This window comes from Hypanus sabinus, chromosome 21 (genome assembly GCF_030144855.1).
Source record: "Hypanus sabinus isolate sHypSab1 chromosome 21, sHypSab1.hap1, whole genome shotgun sequence".
NCBI lineage: Eukaryota > Metazoa > Chordata > Chondrichthyes > Myliobatiformes > Dasyatidae > Hypanus > Hypanus sabinus.
In genome coordinates, this window is record NC_082726.1 from 58,556,402 (window position 1) to 58,576,802 (window position 20,401).

Here is a 20,401-nt window from a genome sequence, read left to right on the forward strand (position 1 = left end):
CTATCATATTACTTTAATGTCTAGTACCTGTGCATAACTAACTTCAGTCCTTGACTTTTATCAATAAACTGCCAAAGTCAATAAGGAACACTGAAATAATAACATCAGCAGCCACTAGCATTTCCTGCCTTAAAGACAATGTAGCAACATCAAATAAAATATTATAAGATTATCACTTCTGTAGTTAGCCACCTTTGGCACACCACTTTACCCTAAGCTACTGTCACTTGTGCATGCACTTGAGCATTTTACTTGTGCAACTTATGAGCAATATGCATTGCTGAGGAAAAATCAATACCCAAAATGTTTCAAACTCTAGCAAATATAATGCTCAATGCTTGCCATTATTTTCTGCTTTTTAATTCAGTTGTACAAGACAACAATATAAAAATTCCCAAAACACAAAAGAGATTCTGCCGATCTTGAGCAGCACACACAAAATGCTGGAAGAGCTAGCAACTCAGGCAGCATCTATGGAGGAGGGTAACCAGTCAACGTTTTGGACCAAGACTTTTCATCAGGAAAGAAGCGAGCAAAATTCAGAATAATAAAGTGCGGTGGGGGGGGGGGGGGAGGCAAGGAAAGGAGTACTAGCTGGCAGGTGATAGATGAGACCAGGTGAGAGGGAAAGTGGGTGGGTGAAGAAGGGGCAATGAAATAAGAAGCTTTGAGGGGATAGGTGGAAGAGGTAAAGGGCTGAAAAAGGAATTTGAACATGGGAGAAAGGAAAGGAGGAAGAGACCACAGAGAGTTGATGGGTAGATCAGGGTAAGAGGAAGAGTGAAAAGGCAAGCAGAATAGGGGAATAGAAAGAGGAGGTGGTAGGGGGCAAAATTATGGGGAAGTTGAAGAAATCAATGTTCATGCTATCAGGTTGGAGGCTACCCATACAGAATATGAGGTGTTGCTCCTCCAACCAAAGTTTGATCTCATCATGGTGGCCATGGTGAGAGAGAGAGTGAGTCAAAAAATCACAGATGGATGACCTGCAGAAATAATGGTAGCAGAGAAGGTTGTGGACAGACACATCAGAATAGTAGCAGAGGAGGTCATGGACTGATATGTTAGAATGAGAATGGTAGGTCAAACTGAAATGGGTGGCTACTGGGAGATCTTGCCTTTTGCAGTGGGCAGAGCGAAGCTGTTTGACAAAGCGGCCCCCATAATTCAGATCTCACTGATGTAGAAGAGGCCACACCGGGAGAACCGGATACAATACACGATCCCAGCAGACTTGCAGGTGAAGTGTTCCCTCACCTAGAAGGACTATTTGGGACCAAGACTGATGATTAATGATGATGTGCAGGGGCAGGTGCAGCAATATCACACTTATAAGAATAGATGCCAGGAGCAGAATTATTGGGGAGGGACAAGTAGAAAAATAAGTCACACTGAGGGTGATCTCTGCAGAAAGCAGAGGGGAGGGGGCATGGCAGGGTGAAAGGAAGGAAGTGTTTAGTGTTGGGATCCCTTAGAGATGGCAGAAGTTACAGAATGAAATGCTGGATATAGAGAATATAAAGAGGCAACAATATAACTTCAATAGCTGTGTTAAACTGAATATACAACACTTCCACTTATCAATAAAGCAACAGAAAATTCACCAATGAACTCACACTATAAAAACAGGTAATAAATCTGGATGATCTAATTTGAAAATAAAATTTTAAAAAGCAAGCATACTCCCAAGTTATTGCTTTTATCAATATGATGCATACTTTCAATTAATAACTATACCTTGGAGAAGATGTACATTAAATATAATGGGTTATATTGTTCTTTATATTGGAGAATTGAACCTAACCCACTATAGTCAATGCTGAAGAAAAACTACTCTATTAACATTATGGTTCAATTGGATAATACATTGCAACACGAAAACTGACTGCATATGTCTTCAGTTGAAGAAACTGAACCAGAAATTGCTGGAAACACTCAGTGGGTCAGGTAGAATCTGTGGAAAGAGAAAGGGGTTAAAGACTCAGGTCTGAGACCATTTGTCAGAACTGGGAAACAGTAGAACAAATTAGTTTTTCCAGCAGCAGAGAAGTCAGAGGAGTGATGGGGTAGTACGAAGTGGGTAGTGTGAGGTCATAATATATTAATATGCCAGTGCGAAGCACATTATTCTTCCTTGTTTGTGTCATATATGTTGCTAATAGAAGGACTATGTCCAGGCCAGCTGGGTAGGCTATACTAGTGGTGAGAAAGAGTAAAAAAAAGCACAAATGGATGACTTGTATAAATAGCTATCTCTGATAGAAACATTTTAAAAAAAGGCCTACCTAAAGTTGTAGAACTCTGTATTCAGTTCTGAAGGCTGCTAAGTGCCCTGGTGGAAGATGAGCTATTGTTCTATGATAGTTACTAGTTTCATCAGTATCAAAGAATTCAAAATTGTGAAGAAACACAGCATACAGAGAATGCCTTCAGCGCACCAAATCAGTGTTGACCATCAACCACTATTTACAACTATATAAATCCCAATTCTTTTAATCCTTCCCACATTCTCATCAACTTTGCCCAGATTCTACCACTCAGCTACATGCTAGGAACATTTTACAATGGTAAATTAGCCTATCAACTTGCAACACCTTGGATGTGGGAGAAAACTAAGCAACCAGGGGAAACATACATAGTCTCAGATAATGTGCAAACTGACAGGCAGCACCCAGGTGTCCAGCACTGAGGCAGTGGCTCTACTAGCTGTGTCACTGTACAGCAGTAAGCTGAAAGTAACAATTCCTTTTACATACAACTTTCACGGATAGCTCTAAGAACATTATAGTGAATGATTTAATTTTGTTTCATCGGGAAACACAATACAGTGAAGTGCCACAACTAGCAATGTGATGAAATAGTTCCTTGGATGTGATGGTTGAAAGCTAAATGTTTTCCAGGACACTAGAAGTTATTCCACTTGCTCAAATGAAACTGTCACAATTCTTTTTACCTCATAAGCAGATTTCACTTCAATTTAATATCTGGAAAAGAAGCATTCTTTAAAACAACAACACACACAAAATGCTGGTAGAACACAGCAGGCTAGGCTGCATCTATAGAGAGAAGCGCTGTTGACGTTTTGGGCCGAGACCCTTCGTCTGGTCCTGTCAAAGGGTCTCGGCCTGAAACGTCGACAACGCTTCTCCCTATAGATGCTGCCTAGCCTGCTGTGTTCTACCAGCATTTTGTGTGTGTTGTTGCTTGAATTTCCAGCATCTGCAGATTTCCTCGTGTTTATTCTTTAAAACAGCAACATTTTCTCAGCAATGCACAGAAGTTAGTAATGTGCTAGAGAGTCCTGGAATATGGCTTCAGCCCTCAACTTTCTGGATTTAGACAAACACGAAGCCAAGCTGAGATTTTCCATCATAATGCAATGTAAACCATACACAACTTTATATCTTATACACTTCAGGCCAATTAATTTTTGTTCCAAGTACATCATATTTTTTCCAAATTAGAGCTCCATGTTTAAATGGTCTGAGGGACAGTGTTTATAAGCTTAACCACATCTTCTAGCACATCTATTCTGTTCTCAAAGAGCCAAGACAAAGGCATATTTAAGTATGAAGTCAGGGTCAAGATATGCATATACATGGTCTCTCCCACACCCAAAGAATACTCAAGTAAAAATCCATTATCCACCTTTATTCTGTATTCTTTAAAATGCAGAGGAAAGGCATGCTGATCAACTGCTAGCTTACAGCCATGTAGAATTCTGTTCAGTGTTATCTCTCTAATCAGTTCCAAGCACCTGTAACCTAAAGCTCATTTGGTGAACAAGGGAATACAAACAAGACATGCAGCTGGAGTGGCCCCCCGTACTCGTTGGTGCGCATCTTTCTCCTTACAGCGATGAAGGCCATTTTGTCAAGGAGGACAGCAGAGAACAAAAGTGGCTCTGAAAACGCCGATATAGACAGGCAGATAACGAAGTATAGATGTACAGCTAAAATTACCAATTAGCTTACCAATTGGCTGCAACGGATTCGATTGGTTTGTAATTAATTCTAGTTACTGGCGCATACAGCAGGACGGTTGGCGCCAACCCTTTGTCCTGCTGACATACAATACCAATGCATAGGACCCAAGGGTCCTGGACATCAATACCTCTCTCTGCCTCACCTACAGCAGCCAGTGCTGAAGATATACCCTGTGGTGCTGAAACAGTGGAAAGTTCTGCTGTAGGAGAAGACGCTGACAAGAAAGAAGTCTTTATGAGATCAGCAGTGTAACAGCAAGCTTCTTGCTGAAATAAACTCCACTGTGAGACAGGTTTTCTTGTGTATGAAGGGGATTTATTTTCTGAAGGTCAAGCTTGCCACACAAACAACACTGAAATACAACTTTCAAATTATCATCCACTAGGACATTCCTTTACCTAGAAAATTGAGCTCAGCTCTCTTTTAATTTCTTTCCATGGAAATGTACTGTGACTGAGAGAAACAACAGCCTCATTCATAGCATATTGTACAGCACAAGTAACACAGGTACAGTTCCTCAGTAAAGTACAGTACTGATTGTGGGAGCATGTTTTCTTTTGACACTGACATGCTTGCTAAAAGACCAGATGATCGTATGCCATTGCTTAACTTTGCAACGATTTCCTAGATTAATTCAGAAACTATTATTCCATATAAAATAAAGCAAAAGCTCACTTTACGGCAGTGCTATTTTGATTTTCTTCCCCACAAATAAACTTTCCTCATTTATAGGATTTCCATCTTTTAATCATGCATTCGTGATTACAGAATCGTAGATTGCTGTATGACACAACTCTGGCTGTATGTACAAGTTATCTTAACTCAAATCAAGATTCAAGATTGTTAACGTCATTTCCAGTGCACACATGTAAAGGAGAACGAAATAATTGTTACTCCAGATCTAATGTAACACAAAGAAACAATAAGATCAAGAACACAATAATTTAAAAAATATATAAACACATAAGATAGCTTAAATACATTGATTGTATATCCGAAAAATTACACTAGGCACAGGAGTGTACATACTGTACATAAAGTGATTCTGACAGGAAATGATAAAATAATGGTGGTGGGGGTTACAATGGAGAGGGTTAGTGGGTGGAGGTGTTAATCAGCCTTACTGCTTGAGGTAAGTAGCTGTTTTTGAGTCTGGTGGTCTAAGCATGAACGCTATGAAGCCTCCTCCCTAATTGGAGCGGGACAAACAGTCTATGAGCAGGGTGGTTGGGATCCTTGATGATGTTGCTGTTCTTTCAATTTATATTGCAATTTGTAATTTGGTTCAAGTGCATTGTGCTAAAGCTTATTCTCTGCAGTAGCAGTGATCCTAATCCCAATTTCCTAATCTGTTCTTTACCTCTTTAACCCCTTTCAACTACTCATTTCGAAATATTGGCATCTCCTCGACTCAAATGATCCTGTATTGCCTCAAAACCTTTAATACTAACAAATTTCTCTTTCATCTGTTTTCTCCACTCTAACATACAGTATAAAAAAACTCAATAGGCTCACTGTACACTTCAAACTATTTTACAAACTATTTTACAACTTATAATATCTATCATGTCATAATTGGTTGGAATGGGGAGGAGACAGGCAGAAAGGAGAAGGTGCTGTCTTTTGATCAGGATATCTCAATGGGTTGAGAGTGAAGCTGATCATAGATGACAGTTCAAAGGAATAAAAGAGTTGTGTTTTCAGATTTGTAAATGGCTTCAATATAAAGATGCAATAAGCTGTGTGGATGGGAACAGGAAGTTATGAAAGGATACAGACAAATGAAATGACTGGACAAAATTATGGTCCTGTGGCGTTCAATATAGGAAATACATTATCGTCCTCTGGATCTGACAAAGACTTATCAGAATACTTGTTTAATGCACAGATACTACACACAACACAAGAAGAGAAGATTTGAGTGTTCATGCAAAAAGAAAGCACTAAAGGCTAATCAAAGAAGCTAATGGGATGATGGCCTGTATCTCAAAAGGGACTGCTTGAGCTGCTCAGCCTCATTCTGGACCACCACTTACAGGGTTACATGAATCTTCTTTAAGTCTTGCTTTAATACCAGTGCAGTTACCACAATTCTCAACTCCAGTGCACTGCTTCTGACAGCTTCCCCAAGATATTGTAGCAGACCGAGGCACAGAGTGAGAGCATGCTCCCCATATTAGTCTGTAACTGTACAGGACCTTTGTTATTCCACTTACTAGTGAGGTAGATTTGCAGATCTTAGCACTCTTAATGTCCAGTAGTGTTTTTCAGTTATAGAAATGACAGGACAAGGAATTTCACTACTGGTTGGAGGTGGAGTGGCTGCTGCATCCATGCACAACACCATCTTGTGATATCATCTTAAACACTTTAGACTTGGTTCCAGCTAGTGTGTGTTTTTTTTTAAAAAGGGAATGTAGCAACCAATAATAGAGAACATCATATTAAGTTGCATGACAGCTTGGTATGGCAACCTCTCTGCATATGACTGCAAGACAATGCAGAGATGTGGACACTCAGCCCAGCACATCATGGAAACCAGTCTCCTCTCTGTGGACCCTGGTCTATATTCTTGTTGCCTCAGTAAAGCAACCAGCACAATTAAAAACCACAGCCACCCCGGACATTCTCTCATCTCCCCTGCCCATAAGGCAGAATACACAAAAGCCTTAAAGTATATGCCATCAGGCTCAAGTACACTTCTACCCTGCAGTTATCAGACTATTAAATGGTTCCCTAGTACAGCAAGATGGACTCTACTGCAAATCTACCTCATTATGATCTTGACCTTATTGTTTTCCTGCTCAGGACTTTTTCTGCAGCTGCTACACTTTATTCTGCATTGTTATAGTTTTACCTTATTTTACATCAATGCGCTGTGTAGTGATTTGATCCATATGAGTAGGATGCAAAACAAGCTTTTAACTGTTTCTCAATACATGTGACAATAAAAAGCCAATCTCAATAAATGCTGCTTTGAGGCACACGGCAGAAAGCAACTTCATCTTGTTCTACTTTTATAATAAGCATATTATTAGAATGCTTCATAACATGTGACTGCATAATTAAATATTTTCCATTGCTTCAAACTGATGACTGTGGTTTGGCCACTTCTGAGGAATTTCACTATACCCTGTATATATTCCAGACTATTTAATAGGTGGTAAACAGCAAGGAAAATCTAATTGTAACATTAGCACTTGTCATTCCCCATAGTTCTGCATAGAGATAGAATAGCCAGGAACAGCAGAGAGAACTACTGGTAGTAAAATGACCTGTTTGACATCAAACACACCATGTGTAGTTATTGCTAAAGATCGTGTTTATGAAGCCTTCAGGGTAACCTGGCCATGTGAGAGAAATTGTTCTGCATCCCCAAAGGCTTTCATTGTCATTTATCATCCAATTCATTAGACTGGAGCTTCAAGCTACTTACAGTGAATGCATTTTGTGGTTTAAATTTGTGGATTTTGAACCATTAACAGCAAATACTTTTGTACAGCCTAAGGCACAGTCCAGAGCTAGAAAAGAAAAATGTACAACACAGCTGATCTTCTTTCACAACTAACCCATCTACCACCTAACCACAATTCTCCCATATGTACTTCCAACCACAACCAGGCACCAGAGTCCCTGTCAGCTGAACATAAGATATTATACTGATTGACAGAATTATACTGCAATCAATAATCATACATGCCTTCTATTAAAAAACAAAATGAGCCATGTACATATCTGTCCAAATTAAACAAACACACAAGATCATTGTTAACTCCTAGAATACACTCCTATCTTCAGAGCAGATTTATGTTCCATAACAAAATAACTGATATATTGGCAGATCTCAGAGCTGTACACCTCATGTGGCTGGAGTCTACTTCTTAAACAATTGTTTCATATTCTGCATATTGCAGAAAGAATATCAGTCTGGTGCCATGATATTAATCTTCAATGACTGACTGTCTTTAAAATCCAGCTGAGTTATCAGTCTTACAAATACAAAATAATTTTATGAGTTATCAGAACCAACTAAATGAATTATGAAAAACCAGATGGCAAGCTGGAATTTAGAGCCAGCCGGTCCTCTACTCAACACAGCTACACAGAGCAGGATAGGACTCCCAATGTTCTTCATTTAGAGACAGAGTACAGTGACAAGCCCTTCCAGCCCAACAAGCTCTCACCACCTAATTACACCCATATGACCAAATAATCTACTAACCCTTACATCTTTGGAATGCACAAGGAGACCGGAGCACCAAGAGTGTGCTTACAAAACTGATTCAGAGGAAAGGATATGATTATGCCTTAATCAAGAGATGGGCAGCAATGTATTTGCTAATGATTTTCACATACATGAAAATTGATCAGAGATACTTCATGAAATAAAGTGAAATTCAACACTATGCTCAGATGCAAGAGAGAAGTTTTTTTGTCATAATAGCTACCATTTAGCTATGTCCAGACAAAATAGAGAATTCTGTACCAATCAATACATTGGCTTTAATGATTCATTCCAACTAGACAAATGTATTCTTGTCAATAATGAACCTGGCATCAGATTTTTCACTGGTTTCCCATTAAAAAAATTGGACACATTTTTATAGTATAAAAACTACCATAAACACTTATGTTTCTGAATGATCAATCTATTAAAAAAGTGTGTATATGATATCTTGACTTGATCTTATTATATTCCAAAGCACATCATTAACTCACAAATTATTTATTTTTATGTTCTGGTATATGAACGCAACAGACACTTAATATGAGACAATCCCATATACAGCACATTAGTTACCCACTTTGACAATCTATACCAAGGCTGGATGAATGAAGAAATGTTGACCAAGGCTACCAATAACTTGCGTACCTGGGATTTTTTTAATTTATATTAAACCTACAGATGGGTATACACTTTTAAAGTCTACTCAAAGAATAGCGCTTCCAGCAACCAAATGCAACACTTTGATAAAATGTCAAACTAGATATGATGCTCACATGCAAGAGCAGGGTTTGAACCCATAACCTTTTGATTATGAGAAACTAACTACCAACTAAGCTGTAAAGCTATAAAGCAGCAGTCCCTCCCTCCCCCCCCCCACCGTCACCTCTGCACAATTTACAACTTTGAACTGAGCACCAAAATTGCTCGCTCACTCACAATTGCTCTCTTATTCAGCACAACTAGATCCAAAGAAAATTCACAAGAATGATCCCAGGAATTAAAGAGTTAATGTAAAAGGGCCATTTGATAGCTTTGAACATGTACTCACTGGAATTTAGAAGAGTGATGGGGGGGAGGGGATTCTCATTAAAACCTATCAAATATTGAAAGCTTAGATAGAGTGGACATGCAGAGTATGTTTCCAGTAGTGAAAGAGTCCAGGACCAAAGGGCATTGCCTCAGAATAGAAGGACATCCCTTTAGAACAAAGATGAGGAGGAATTTCTTTAGCCAGAGGGTGGTAAATCTGTGAAATGCATTGCCACAGATGGCCACGGAGGGCAAATTATTTAATATTTAAAGCAAAGGTTGATAGGTTCTTAATTAGCAAGAGTGTCAAAGGTAATGAGGAGAAGGCAGGAGTATGGGGTTGAGAGGGAAAATAAATCAGCTGTGATAAATGGCAGAGCAGACTCAATGGCCTAATTCTGATCCTATTGTCTTATGGTCCTAACAGTCCACAGGTGTGCAATGATGGGTGTAGCTAAATCTCTGTCAAAAATTGTGACAGTCAACCTCGATGGTGAATTAACCAGAGATTCTGAAAATAGTTTCCAATAATAACAAAGTTATCAAAAACTGGGCAGAAAATGCACGAGAACTGTACACCACCCATGCACTAGTTTAAAACTGCTCATCAATCTCACTTTATAATCAGACATAAATGCAGGAATGTTCTGATATGCTGCCTGCTTGTAAGGGTTAAAAGCCCAATTCAGACATTAAACAGGAAACACAGGAATGTCCAGAAGGAGGAAAAAACCCAAGCCTCAATGCTGCCATCTACTGAAAACAATCAATGAATTCATTTACAACCAGCAGGCTAGGCCTCCCATAAAATCAACTTCAATTAGCCAGGAAGGGAAAAAAAAAATCGCTGAATAGTCTCGACTCAGCTCAAAACTAAAATAATTATGCAATGCCATCAAATAGACACATTTGCCTGACAAGTGGACACAAATAACTCAATATCTCTTATAGCAGCGAACGACTTCTTTCCTCTTAGTTACTTAGCTCATATGCATAGCTGATGGATAATACAACTTGTAAATGCTATACACATAGGTATGCTTGCAAGCATACAAATGGTATGAAAATTGGCATTGCCTTGATAATCATAGAATCACGAGTATCTGTGCTGCTGGAACCACAAAGGTCTCCATTCATAAAACAAAGCAACAGTGAACATGTTCTTCATTGAAACGAACTGCAATCAACAAAAAGCCAAATTCTGCATAGTCCAAATAAGTTGTCATTCCTCTTTCAAAATTTATTTTGTATATTCACACATAAATGCAGCATTTTAATTACAAAAAATAGTACGATTCCATTTCCTAACTTAGATTACTTATTTTTATTGAAACTGTCCACCAAACTGTCATAATTTCAGAGTTCCATTAGATCTAAGATATTACTTATTCTGTACATAAATTACAGCAAATTATGTATGCAATATGATTGTAAACAACACATTCACACTGTCACTCCTTTTGAAATGATAAGCATATCTGATTCCATAGAACTTTGTCCAAAACAAATACTTTCAAAATATCAGTCAAAAATTGGACTATATTAGAGTAAAATTATCTAACAAGCAACAGCAATATGGAAAGAAAATCTCATACCTTACATTCCACTACACTCTGGTCTGACTCACAAGTGACATAAATCTCATCCACTGCTCGTCTAAGATTGTCAAATAGAAATGCCCAGTAGCGTGCTCTCAAGTCAATCTTCCGGAGCTGCCGGCCTTTCGTTGGACTCTTCTCAACTGCGTTTTTCTCCCCAACAGAGCTCAGCGAGGACTTTTCAGTTGAAACAGACTACAGTAGAAACAGAGAGGGCTGTTCCATGATACAGTATAAGCTATATAATAAGCAATCTCATACTATTACAAAGCTCTAGTCAACTTACATGTGACAAATGAAGTTAATTTTTAAATATTTAAGGGGATACAAGTCTAACATAGTGACTCAGAAGTAAATTGTCCAAACAATGAGCTGAAATGAGTTGGTTTTGTAATTAATTAGGGCAATACAGTTGATTTCACAGACCAGTGAAAAATATCTGGAATTAACAACATACTCAACATATACCCAGACCAATGGTCTTGTCAGTTATTGATGTCACATTGCAATAATCCAACAGCCTTAAACATGATCAATTTAAAAGTGTCAAGGACATAACTTGGCTTCACATGTATGTTCATGAAGAACTTCAGCCTTAAGAGATTCTCCTAAGTTGTAGTTTAAAGTTTGTCTTTAATTTGAACATTATTTTTATATTCAATTAGGAATAAGACTATGGGTTACATTAAGAAAATTTTCTCCACATGATAATTGACTTTTGTGCTCAAATCAAAAGATTAACTTGCATTTGTGTTTCACTACAATCTGGAGTTTTACTTACAATTAACTATCTTGAAATGCAGTAGATGTAGGCAAGTAATGACGTTATTTCAAAAGTTTAAAGTAAATTTATTATCATAGCACATATATGTCACCAAATAGAACCTGAGATTCATTTTCCTGTGGGCATTCACAGTAAATACAAAGAAACACAGGATATTTTATAGATTAGAACAAAGAGGCAAAACATCAGTTTAATATTGCATCTGAAGTTAAGCACTCTTCAACAACACATCCTCTTTCTGTTCTACACTGTTGTAAACTCCAGAGGTGTTTCAAGCAGCAATTTTTTTTATTCATAAGTATGTTAAAATGAGCCAAGCTGACATCTATAGTTAACAACTGAGTACAGTTTAAATAAACAGACATTTCCAGAAACAAATGTCATGGATTAAACGGTTCATGTGTACACAAACTTACAGTGATGGTCAGTCAACCAGTTACAACCAATGCATCTGCACAAAAATGGAGATTTGCTACTTGATGAGATGCCAGAAGTTGGCCAACATCCAAAGATCTGTGCCCCCTGTGTACTTAACAAACTTCAGTACAGGAAGACTTAAAGGAGAAACTGAATAAGAACACCTACAAGAAAAATAGAGGCATTGCCAAGATCTAAGTCCCAACACATTTATAAGAAATTGGTAAACAGGGGGGAGGGGCTAAGGGGAGGGGGGAAGGGTATTTTTTTTCTTTTTTTCTTTCTGTAATTATTTGAAAACTCAAAGCAAGTTTTAAAAAAAAAAGAAATTGGTAAACACAAGAGATTCTACAGATACTGGAACTCTTGAGGAACACACACACAAAGTTCTGGAAGACTGGCAGCATCTATGGAGAAGAATAGACAATAGACATTTTGGGCCAAGACTAGGAAGGAAGTGGGATGAAGCCAGAATAAGGTGGTGGGGAGGGGAAGGAGAACAAGCTCTTCAGTAATGGATGAAGCCAGGTGAGAGGGAAGGTGGGTGAGATTAAGTAAGAAGCTCAGAGGTAACGAGCTGAAGAAGGAATCTTATAGGAGAGGACAGTGGACCATTAGAGAAAGGGAAGGAGGAGAGGCACCAGGATGAAGTGATGAACTGATGATGAGAAGGGGTGAGAGGAATCAGAATAAAGAATGAAGGAGGGAAGGAGAAGGGACAATAAATTACCAGAAGTTAGAGAAATCAATGCTCATGCAATCATATTGATAGATATTTAGTGTTTGTCCCCACACTTCAGAACACTTGACATGATGTTATTTTGTGATAAAGTCCATGAACTTTAACATTTTAAAGTATGGCTGCTATCCTTTCTGTTTAAAACTAAATCCCTAACAAACACAAAGAACATGACAGAATGAAAACATATTTACTTAACCATTTCAAATGCTGCTTAACTAATCACCTGCAAGTTTCTAATCATAATACACATTAGTTTTCTACATCTGATGATCACACAGATAAAAATCGTTATGAACTGTGCATAATGTAAACTCACTTCAAAGCAGTGAACTACAAAGTTAAAGGGCCTAAGACTAAGGGTCACAGTATTGTAAGTATACAAGTCATTAGAAACTGGATTGGAAATTGATGGTCAAATGGATAACACAATCACATCATGAACATTCACCTGGTTTGAAGACAGGAGATGGTGAAAGTGAAAATTACAGCAAGCTCACAGGTTTCAAAGTGACCACATAAATGCTTGTACAGCTGGGATTAAATCAAATGTGGTCAGAATGCTCAAGGGAGCACACTGTCAAGGTTATGTTCCAACATAAGGTGAAAGAATACAGTCACTCAATCTCTATAGTACCAATACCGCATCTGTTTGCATGTCCAAGCATTTTGGATACCATTTTGATACCAGAATGCATTTTGAATTCTGATCAGCGTAGTTAGATCATCACTTGCAATTTTGTTCTGAAAACCAAGCTCAACACATTGGTAAAATACACAGGTTAATTAATATTTGGTCAAATGTTTCAATTAATGTTTGAGTCATGCCTCAACTTTGTTATCTAAATATTTAACTACAGTGAAGAGTTCTACTTTGCTACCAACATGTAAAGGCCTAGGACATGGCAAGTTATTTATAATGAAATCTAAACAGACTGTAGATAGAGCATGATAAAGAATGGCTGAATAGGTTTCAAACCAGCAATGTTGGTACTCCAACTATTAAGATAAACTTAATGAAATGGACAATAAAAGTATGTAAGCAACACAATTAGACAGCTGGTTACATCTATTAACCTACTAAAATCTGCTCCACTTAAGTTAATTTCAACAACAAGGTGCTCCTTCCATTAAGGATAACTTGGTATAAATAGTATAAAGTTAATTCCAATTTGCAAAAGATGTGTTTGATAATAAAGTCAGTTTCACCAACAAATCAGATAGAAAATTATGCGCATGTAATTTTATCTTACTGCACTGACCAAGGTACCAGTTGGCTAATGGAAAGGTCATCTTCCATCTCCCAGTTATCAACCAGCCATGACACCACTTGTTTGTTACCGTTCAATAACTGTCAATCAAGTCAGAGGGAGAAGGATATGACTGTAGAGATGAATCTTGGAATTTTACCCTTCATTAGCCACATGCAGGGGTCATTCTGAACCAGCTGCAGAATAGTAATGGCAGTGCAATGCCAGGATTCATTTCCAGTCACGCCATCCAGGGCTGGAATAGGAATATAGCAGAGATAATTATTGTCAGAACTAGGTAATAGATAATATCTATTTATTAATCCAGCACATAGGACACACGGAATCTTTAAGAATGCTCATATTTGGCATGTAGTAAAAAAGCAAAGAAAAACAACTGGAATTTTTAATGTATATAAAATTCCACTTTAATCTACTATATGAAAGCCTACATGCTATTTATTTTTAAACTACACATGAATCAGCTCTCCAGTCCCCACACGGACATCCTTGGCCTCTAATCAATAGTCCCAACAATCTTCTCATCTGTGCAATACTGAAAGCTTGACCTCACACACATCCCTTATTGATTATGAGACCAGGAACAAAATCCCCGCAATTTGGGAAACAAAACAATGACTTGGTGTTTTCTTTTTAAATTGCTGATCATTTAAAGCAAATTGAGAATCTATCAGGTATGAAAGTGGAAAGTATGCATTCACCCAAACTTTAATCAATTCAGCTACATTTTTCTTAACATGAAAACTGTAACAAACCATTTTTGTAAGTAGACTGGTAATGCATCTCACGCTGAAAAACTTAATAATTCACCTGAGCAAATGATATAAAATATTTGACCATTTTTACTGAAAGATCTGCTGATTCACATTGGGTCGTTTTATTTCACAACTGTACTGAATCTCAAGCAAGGAGTGTTAATCAAATCACTTAATATTGTTTACTAGAATATGAAACACTAAATCACATTCTATTTGACTTTTAAACTTAGCAGACACAATACTTTTAAAGCATAAAATACTAAACAAGACTAGAATACATTATGCTACAATCACAAACCAATAGGAAGCCAAAAATAAACACAAGGAAAGCTTTACAAACAATCAACACATATACTCATTATTGACATTTACTCAGACTTCTCTCTCCACAGTTGCTGGGTACTTCCAACAACTAAGTTCTGCATTTTGCCAGTCAGCTATGGAGCCCAAGTCATTGGGTATATTAAAAGTGCAGGTGTATAGGTTGATAAATGCGTGCAAGAACACAGGATATCGGCTGATGGGATAATAAATCGGTCATAAATGAACGCAGGAGCAGACTTGATGAGCTAAATAGCCTAATTCTGTTCCAATGTCTTGTGGTCTTTTGCAGATACAGCTCTCCCTTTTTTTTAAACTCGCTCTGGCTGTCCTCATTCACTAGATGGTTCAAAAACAATTCTGTTAACTTGGTCTTCCACTGACATTCCCTTTGTTCTATACCACCTTTAAACATCAGTTTTTCTTGCGATTCCTGTTCACCTGAAGTAGTGGTTGCCAACCCTTCAATCGCGATCGACTAGTCGACCTTTGAGACTTTCCCAGTAGATCCCGAAAAAAAAAAGAAAAATAAATACACAAATATTGTTGAGAGATTGTTTCCGGGTGGCGGGGTTTTAGTTCTGTCCTTTCTGCCCAGTGCACATGCGTGCATTTCCCCCGCACTACACAGTGTACTTCAGTGGTCCCCAACCACAGGGCCGCGAGGAAACGATATGAGTCAGCTGCACCTTTCCTCATTCCCTGTCATGCCCACTGTTGAACTTGAATCCATGCAAGGTCATCAGTCGCCTAAACGCAGTGATACGCTCGCACCCGGGATCACTGGTTGGCCTCGCACAGCCGGCAAGAAGTGCTGTTGCTACTGGCCTGGAGCGCTGCCTCTAAACCTGTTTAATACTCTGAATGTTCGTGAGAAATCCGGTGCTAAAATATTCGCAGATGACCTAATTTGGGCTCAGCGTTTCGTAAGTATCAGTGCAGCTATCTTGCTGTGATCTACTGAAACAAACTTTTGCCAGCTGATAGATCCTACGGGGGGGGGGGGGGGGGGGCGGGCGGGCGCCCTGTTGCATTCCTCGCTCGCTCTCTCCAGATTGCAAACACTGCAGCCCCGGCACGGGGGCCTCCGGCCCTCACCTTGTCCTCTCACCCCACCCACGACCAGCCACACCTGGCCAAGGCATCTAGCGGCAGGCAGGCGGGAGGCTGGAGTTTGGGCCCGGAAGCTGTCCAATGAGGCAATGAAGCCCTCAAAACTGCTTCTGTACCTTGAGTTCAAGCACCCAGCACTTAAAGACAAACCTGTTGAGTTTTTAAGCGGAAAAAATGTGAGCAGCGTTGGACAGAAGTTAAGTGCCGAGAGCCACGAAAACTAAATTGTGGAATAGACTGGACATAAGGAACCTGCTTCGAGTATCACTGTATTCCGATCGTGTTTAACAACCCCCCCCCCCCCCCACCAGTTGGCTGGTCTGTAAAAATATTGTCAATATTAAACCAGTCCATGGTGTTAAAAAAAAGGGTGGGTACCCCTGGTGTTTATACATTATTTCTACTTCTGTGTTGTGGGGTTTTACTTCTGGTCGATCTTGCCTTTTACTAAGGCCAAGGTAGGGGATCTACTAACCTGAAGGGTCATTGCCATGGAATATTAATTCTGTCTCGCTCTTTATAAATGCTGCCCAACTAGGGCTTTATATTTAGTTTACATTCATTATCATCATCACTTAGTCAAACTACTTTCAAGGTCTATTAACTTGCAGTGCATTCATGATGCTTTATGGTTATGGTTACATCTTAACATCTACGGAAATAATTTTCAATTATCTCTTTAAATATCTTAAATGCAGTAAATTTTAATCACAAATGACTAAAGAGCTTTGAAACTTCTCACTGGTACATACTATTACTATTTGCTAACTATTTTAAGGAATCACAATATATTGTCTCTACTAGCTTCCAAAGTGAAGACAGCAAACTACCATAGGCTTTAAGGGTAGAGAATACAAACTGCTGGAGGAACTCAGCCACTCAAGCAGCTGCAGGAGAAGCAAATGGATAGGCGATGTATTAGGTCAAGACCTACATCGGGACTGAGGATGTAAAATGGAGATAGACAGTCTAAAGAAAAAAAGAGGGAGGGGTGAGGCATGGAGGACTAGAGATAGGTGGAACCAGATGAGGGGGGAGATGATGGACAGATCAAACGAGATGACAAGGAAGGATGGAGAGGGAGGCAGAGCCAAGTTGAGAAGGTTTGACGTATAGTCAGAAGCTAGAAGGAAATAAGTGGAACCAGTTTGGGGAGATGTGGGGAGAACCAGAAGATATTGAGTATAGTGATAGGCAGAAGGAACAAGGTAGGGAAGGAGAATGAAACTGGATTACCATGAGAGAGGCAGAAAGATAGATAGAGAAAGGAATACAGGGATTGTGTTACCTCAAGTTAGAAAATCAATGCCCAATTTCCCAACAGAATGAAAATGGAATTTTCCAACTTCAAATAACACACACTTCTGCAACTTGTGTTCTACTTTCTCTCTCCTCTGGTTATCCCCTTTCTAACTAATTTTACTTATTATCACAAAGATGGAATATATTAATTTGGAAGGAGATCTATTTAAACGTTGGGTATAAATGGCTATAGAACAAATTCTTGCTTCCGCCACATGAGATCATCTGGCAATTCTCAATACTGCCAGTATTTCTACGTTTTGTGGAAGCTATAGGCTTTGCCCAAACTCTACTCAATAAGCACATACACCAAGAATGGCAATTTTGAGTGTAATATTACAAACAGATTGCTGTTTGAACTAAATTTGAGTAAGCTCTCAGAAACAAATTAAGAAAATTAGTACAAAATACTTTTAAAATAACTAAAGCCTGATCATGCAGAAGATGTTCTATACATGGTACACTATTATAATTCTGATTCTACATTTTTAATCTTAGGGTGTTTAGTTTCACTGAAAACAATCAATAATTATTGATTTTCAACTAAAACACAGCATCTCAATTTAATAAGAAATTTCCAGATTTAACAATTTTACATTGAGAGAGAGCATGAGAAACAGAGACCCACATGACCCTGTCAAATTAAACTGGCTTAATATAAATTGCTTTATGCAGCAAAGGAAATTTATGAGACAGTATAGATTTCAGAGTTTCATTATATTTTTCACATCCAATCAATTATAAAATTATTGAGTTATGGGTCAAGTAACAATAATAACCAGCATTCTGGCTGTTTGGGGAACAGAATTGTATGTCTAAATGTTTAATGCTGTTTATCTGTGAGCAATACAATGCAAATTGGCTAATGGTAGAATACTGTCAACATCAAACCCAGCCTGTCTCAGCAGGATAGCAAAATACCAGGTCAAGACATGGCCAAGTAGAATTATTGCCAGCATAAACCAATAGGCCCAAGTTCACATATTCAGAGTTAAATTAACCCCAGCTTGGATCCAAATGAATTTTATTAATTTATCCAAGATTCACTCATCACTGGGAGACCTGAAGTGTGGCATACACGTTTCAACATATAATGAAATACATATCATTAAAGTATAAAACAGGCTGAGAAAGGCATCTCCCAGTTAAAAGCATTCTGTCTGAGAAAAGATTAGCAGATTGCACCTTTACGATGCAAAACTCATTTCACACAAAAGGTCTGTGCATTGTTGGGAAACCTCCTTTGTTTTGATTTAAATGAAATGCCAATCTTATCGATGAATATTTGAATCACTGCTACCATCAGGAAGGAGGTATAGCAGCCTTGGATCTCATACCAGGTTCAAGAATAATTAGTATCCTATAACCATAATATTACAGGAAAGTTTCTGACATGGTTTGAGCATTGGCTGATTGGTAAGAGACAGCAAGTGGGAATAAAAAGATCCTTTTCTGATTGGTGGCCAGTGACTAGTGGTGTCCCACAGGAATCAGTGTTGGGACCACTTCTTTTAAGCTGTATATCATTGACATAGATGATGGAATAGATGGCTTTGTTGCCAAGTTTGCAGATGATACGAAGATTGGTGGAGGGACAGGTAGTGTTGAGGGAACAGGAAGGCTGCAGAAGGACTTGGACAGATTAGAAGAATAGGCAAGAAAGTGGCAAATGAAATACAATGTTGGAAAATGCATGGTCATGCACTTTGGTAGTAGAAATAAATGTGAAGTGAGGAAGAATGGACAATATTATGGAGATATCAATAGAAGCGTACCAGTTCACAGAAATGGAATGGAAAAACTTGATAAGAATTTTTATTACACCCACTCAGAAATCTCATTATGATAGTAACCTCCCTGTTTGCTGGAGAAATTGTGGAAATCAAAATGCAAACCATTATATTTTCTGGGAATGCCCCATTATCAAAGGCTATTGGAGTGGGATACACAGTGCCCTACAAGACATCTTTAAATGTGAAATACCCTTAGAGGGTAAGACCATATATTTTGGGTATATGCCTCAAGAATAGTTGAAAAGAGTTAAATATTTAATGAATATACTGTTGGTGGCTGGTAAAATGACTCTTACCAGGAAATGGTTATCACAGGAGAGCCCGACCTTAAGTGCATGGATGGAAATTACAATGGACATTTACAAACTGGAGAAGATAACAGCATCTGTTAATCATAAGTTGGAACAATTTGATTCATACTGGGAAAAATGGTTTAACTACATAACACCTCATAAGCCTGCTCTTATTCTCACAAATCAATATGTTGTAAAAAAACAGTTCACTCTCTACTTGTACATAGTTTTCTCCTTTTGCTTGTTCTTTCTTTCCTCTTTTTTTTATAAGTGTATACCTGATAAATATTATGTGGAGATTTGTGGCATATATGACTATACAATATGTAAATTATCTGAAATACATCTTATGGATTTTTTCTTCGATGATGAACTTCAATAAAAAATAAATTACAAAAAAAAAAAGAAATAAATTTGAACACTATTTTCTACACAGGGAGAAAATCCAAAACTCTGGGATGCAAAGTGATTTGGGAGTCCTTGTGCAAAACACCCTTAAAGGTTAACTTGCAGGTTGAGTCAGTGTTGAGGAAGGCTAATGTAATGTTAACGTTCATTTCAAGGGGTCTAGAATACAAGAGCAGGGACGTGATGCTGAGGCTTTATGAGGCACTGGCGAGGCCTCACCTTGAACAGTTTTGGGCTCCTCATCAAAGAAGTGATGTGCTGGCATTGGAGAGGGTTCAGAGGAGATCACAAGGATGACTCTGGGAATGAAAGGATTATCATGCAAGGAACGTTTGATTGCTCTGGGTCTGTACTCGCTGGA

The 20,401-nt window shown here is 38.4% G+C and overlaps 1 protein-coding gene across 2 annotated transcripts in view; it reads right to left on the minus strand.

Moving 5' to 3' along the window:
* scaper (S-phase cyclin A-associated protein in the ER) overlaps nucleotides 1–20,401 on the minus strand; it is a 325,667-nt gene that overhangs the window by 271,163 nt on the left and 34,103 nt on the right. For both annotated transcript variants that reach the window (XM_059946644.1, XM_059946645.1), the window contains exon 5: nucleotides 10,839–11,036. In XM_059946644.1, coding sequence (XP_059802627.1) covers nucleotides 10,839–11,036 — 198 coding nt within the window. The remainder of the gene's footprint in view (nucleotides 1–10,838; nucleotides 11,037–20,401) is intronic.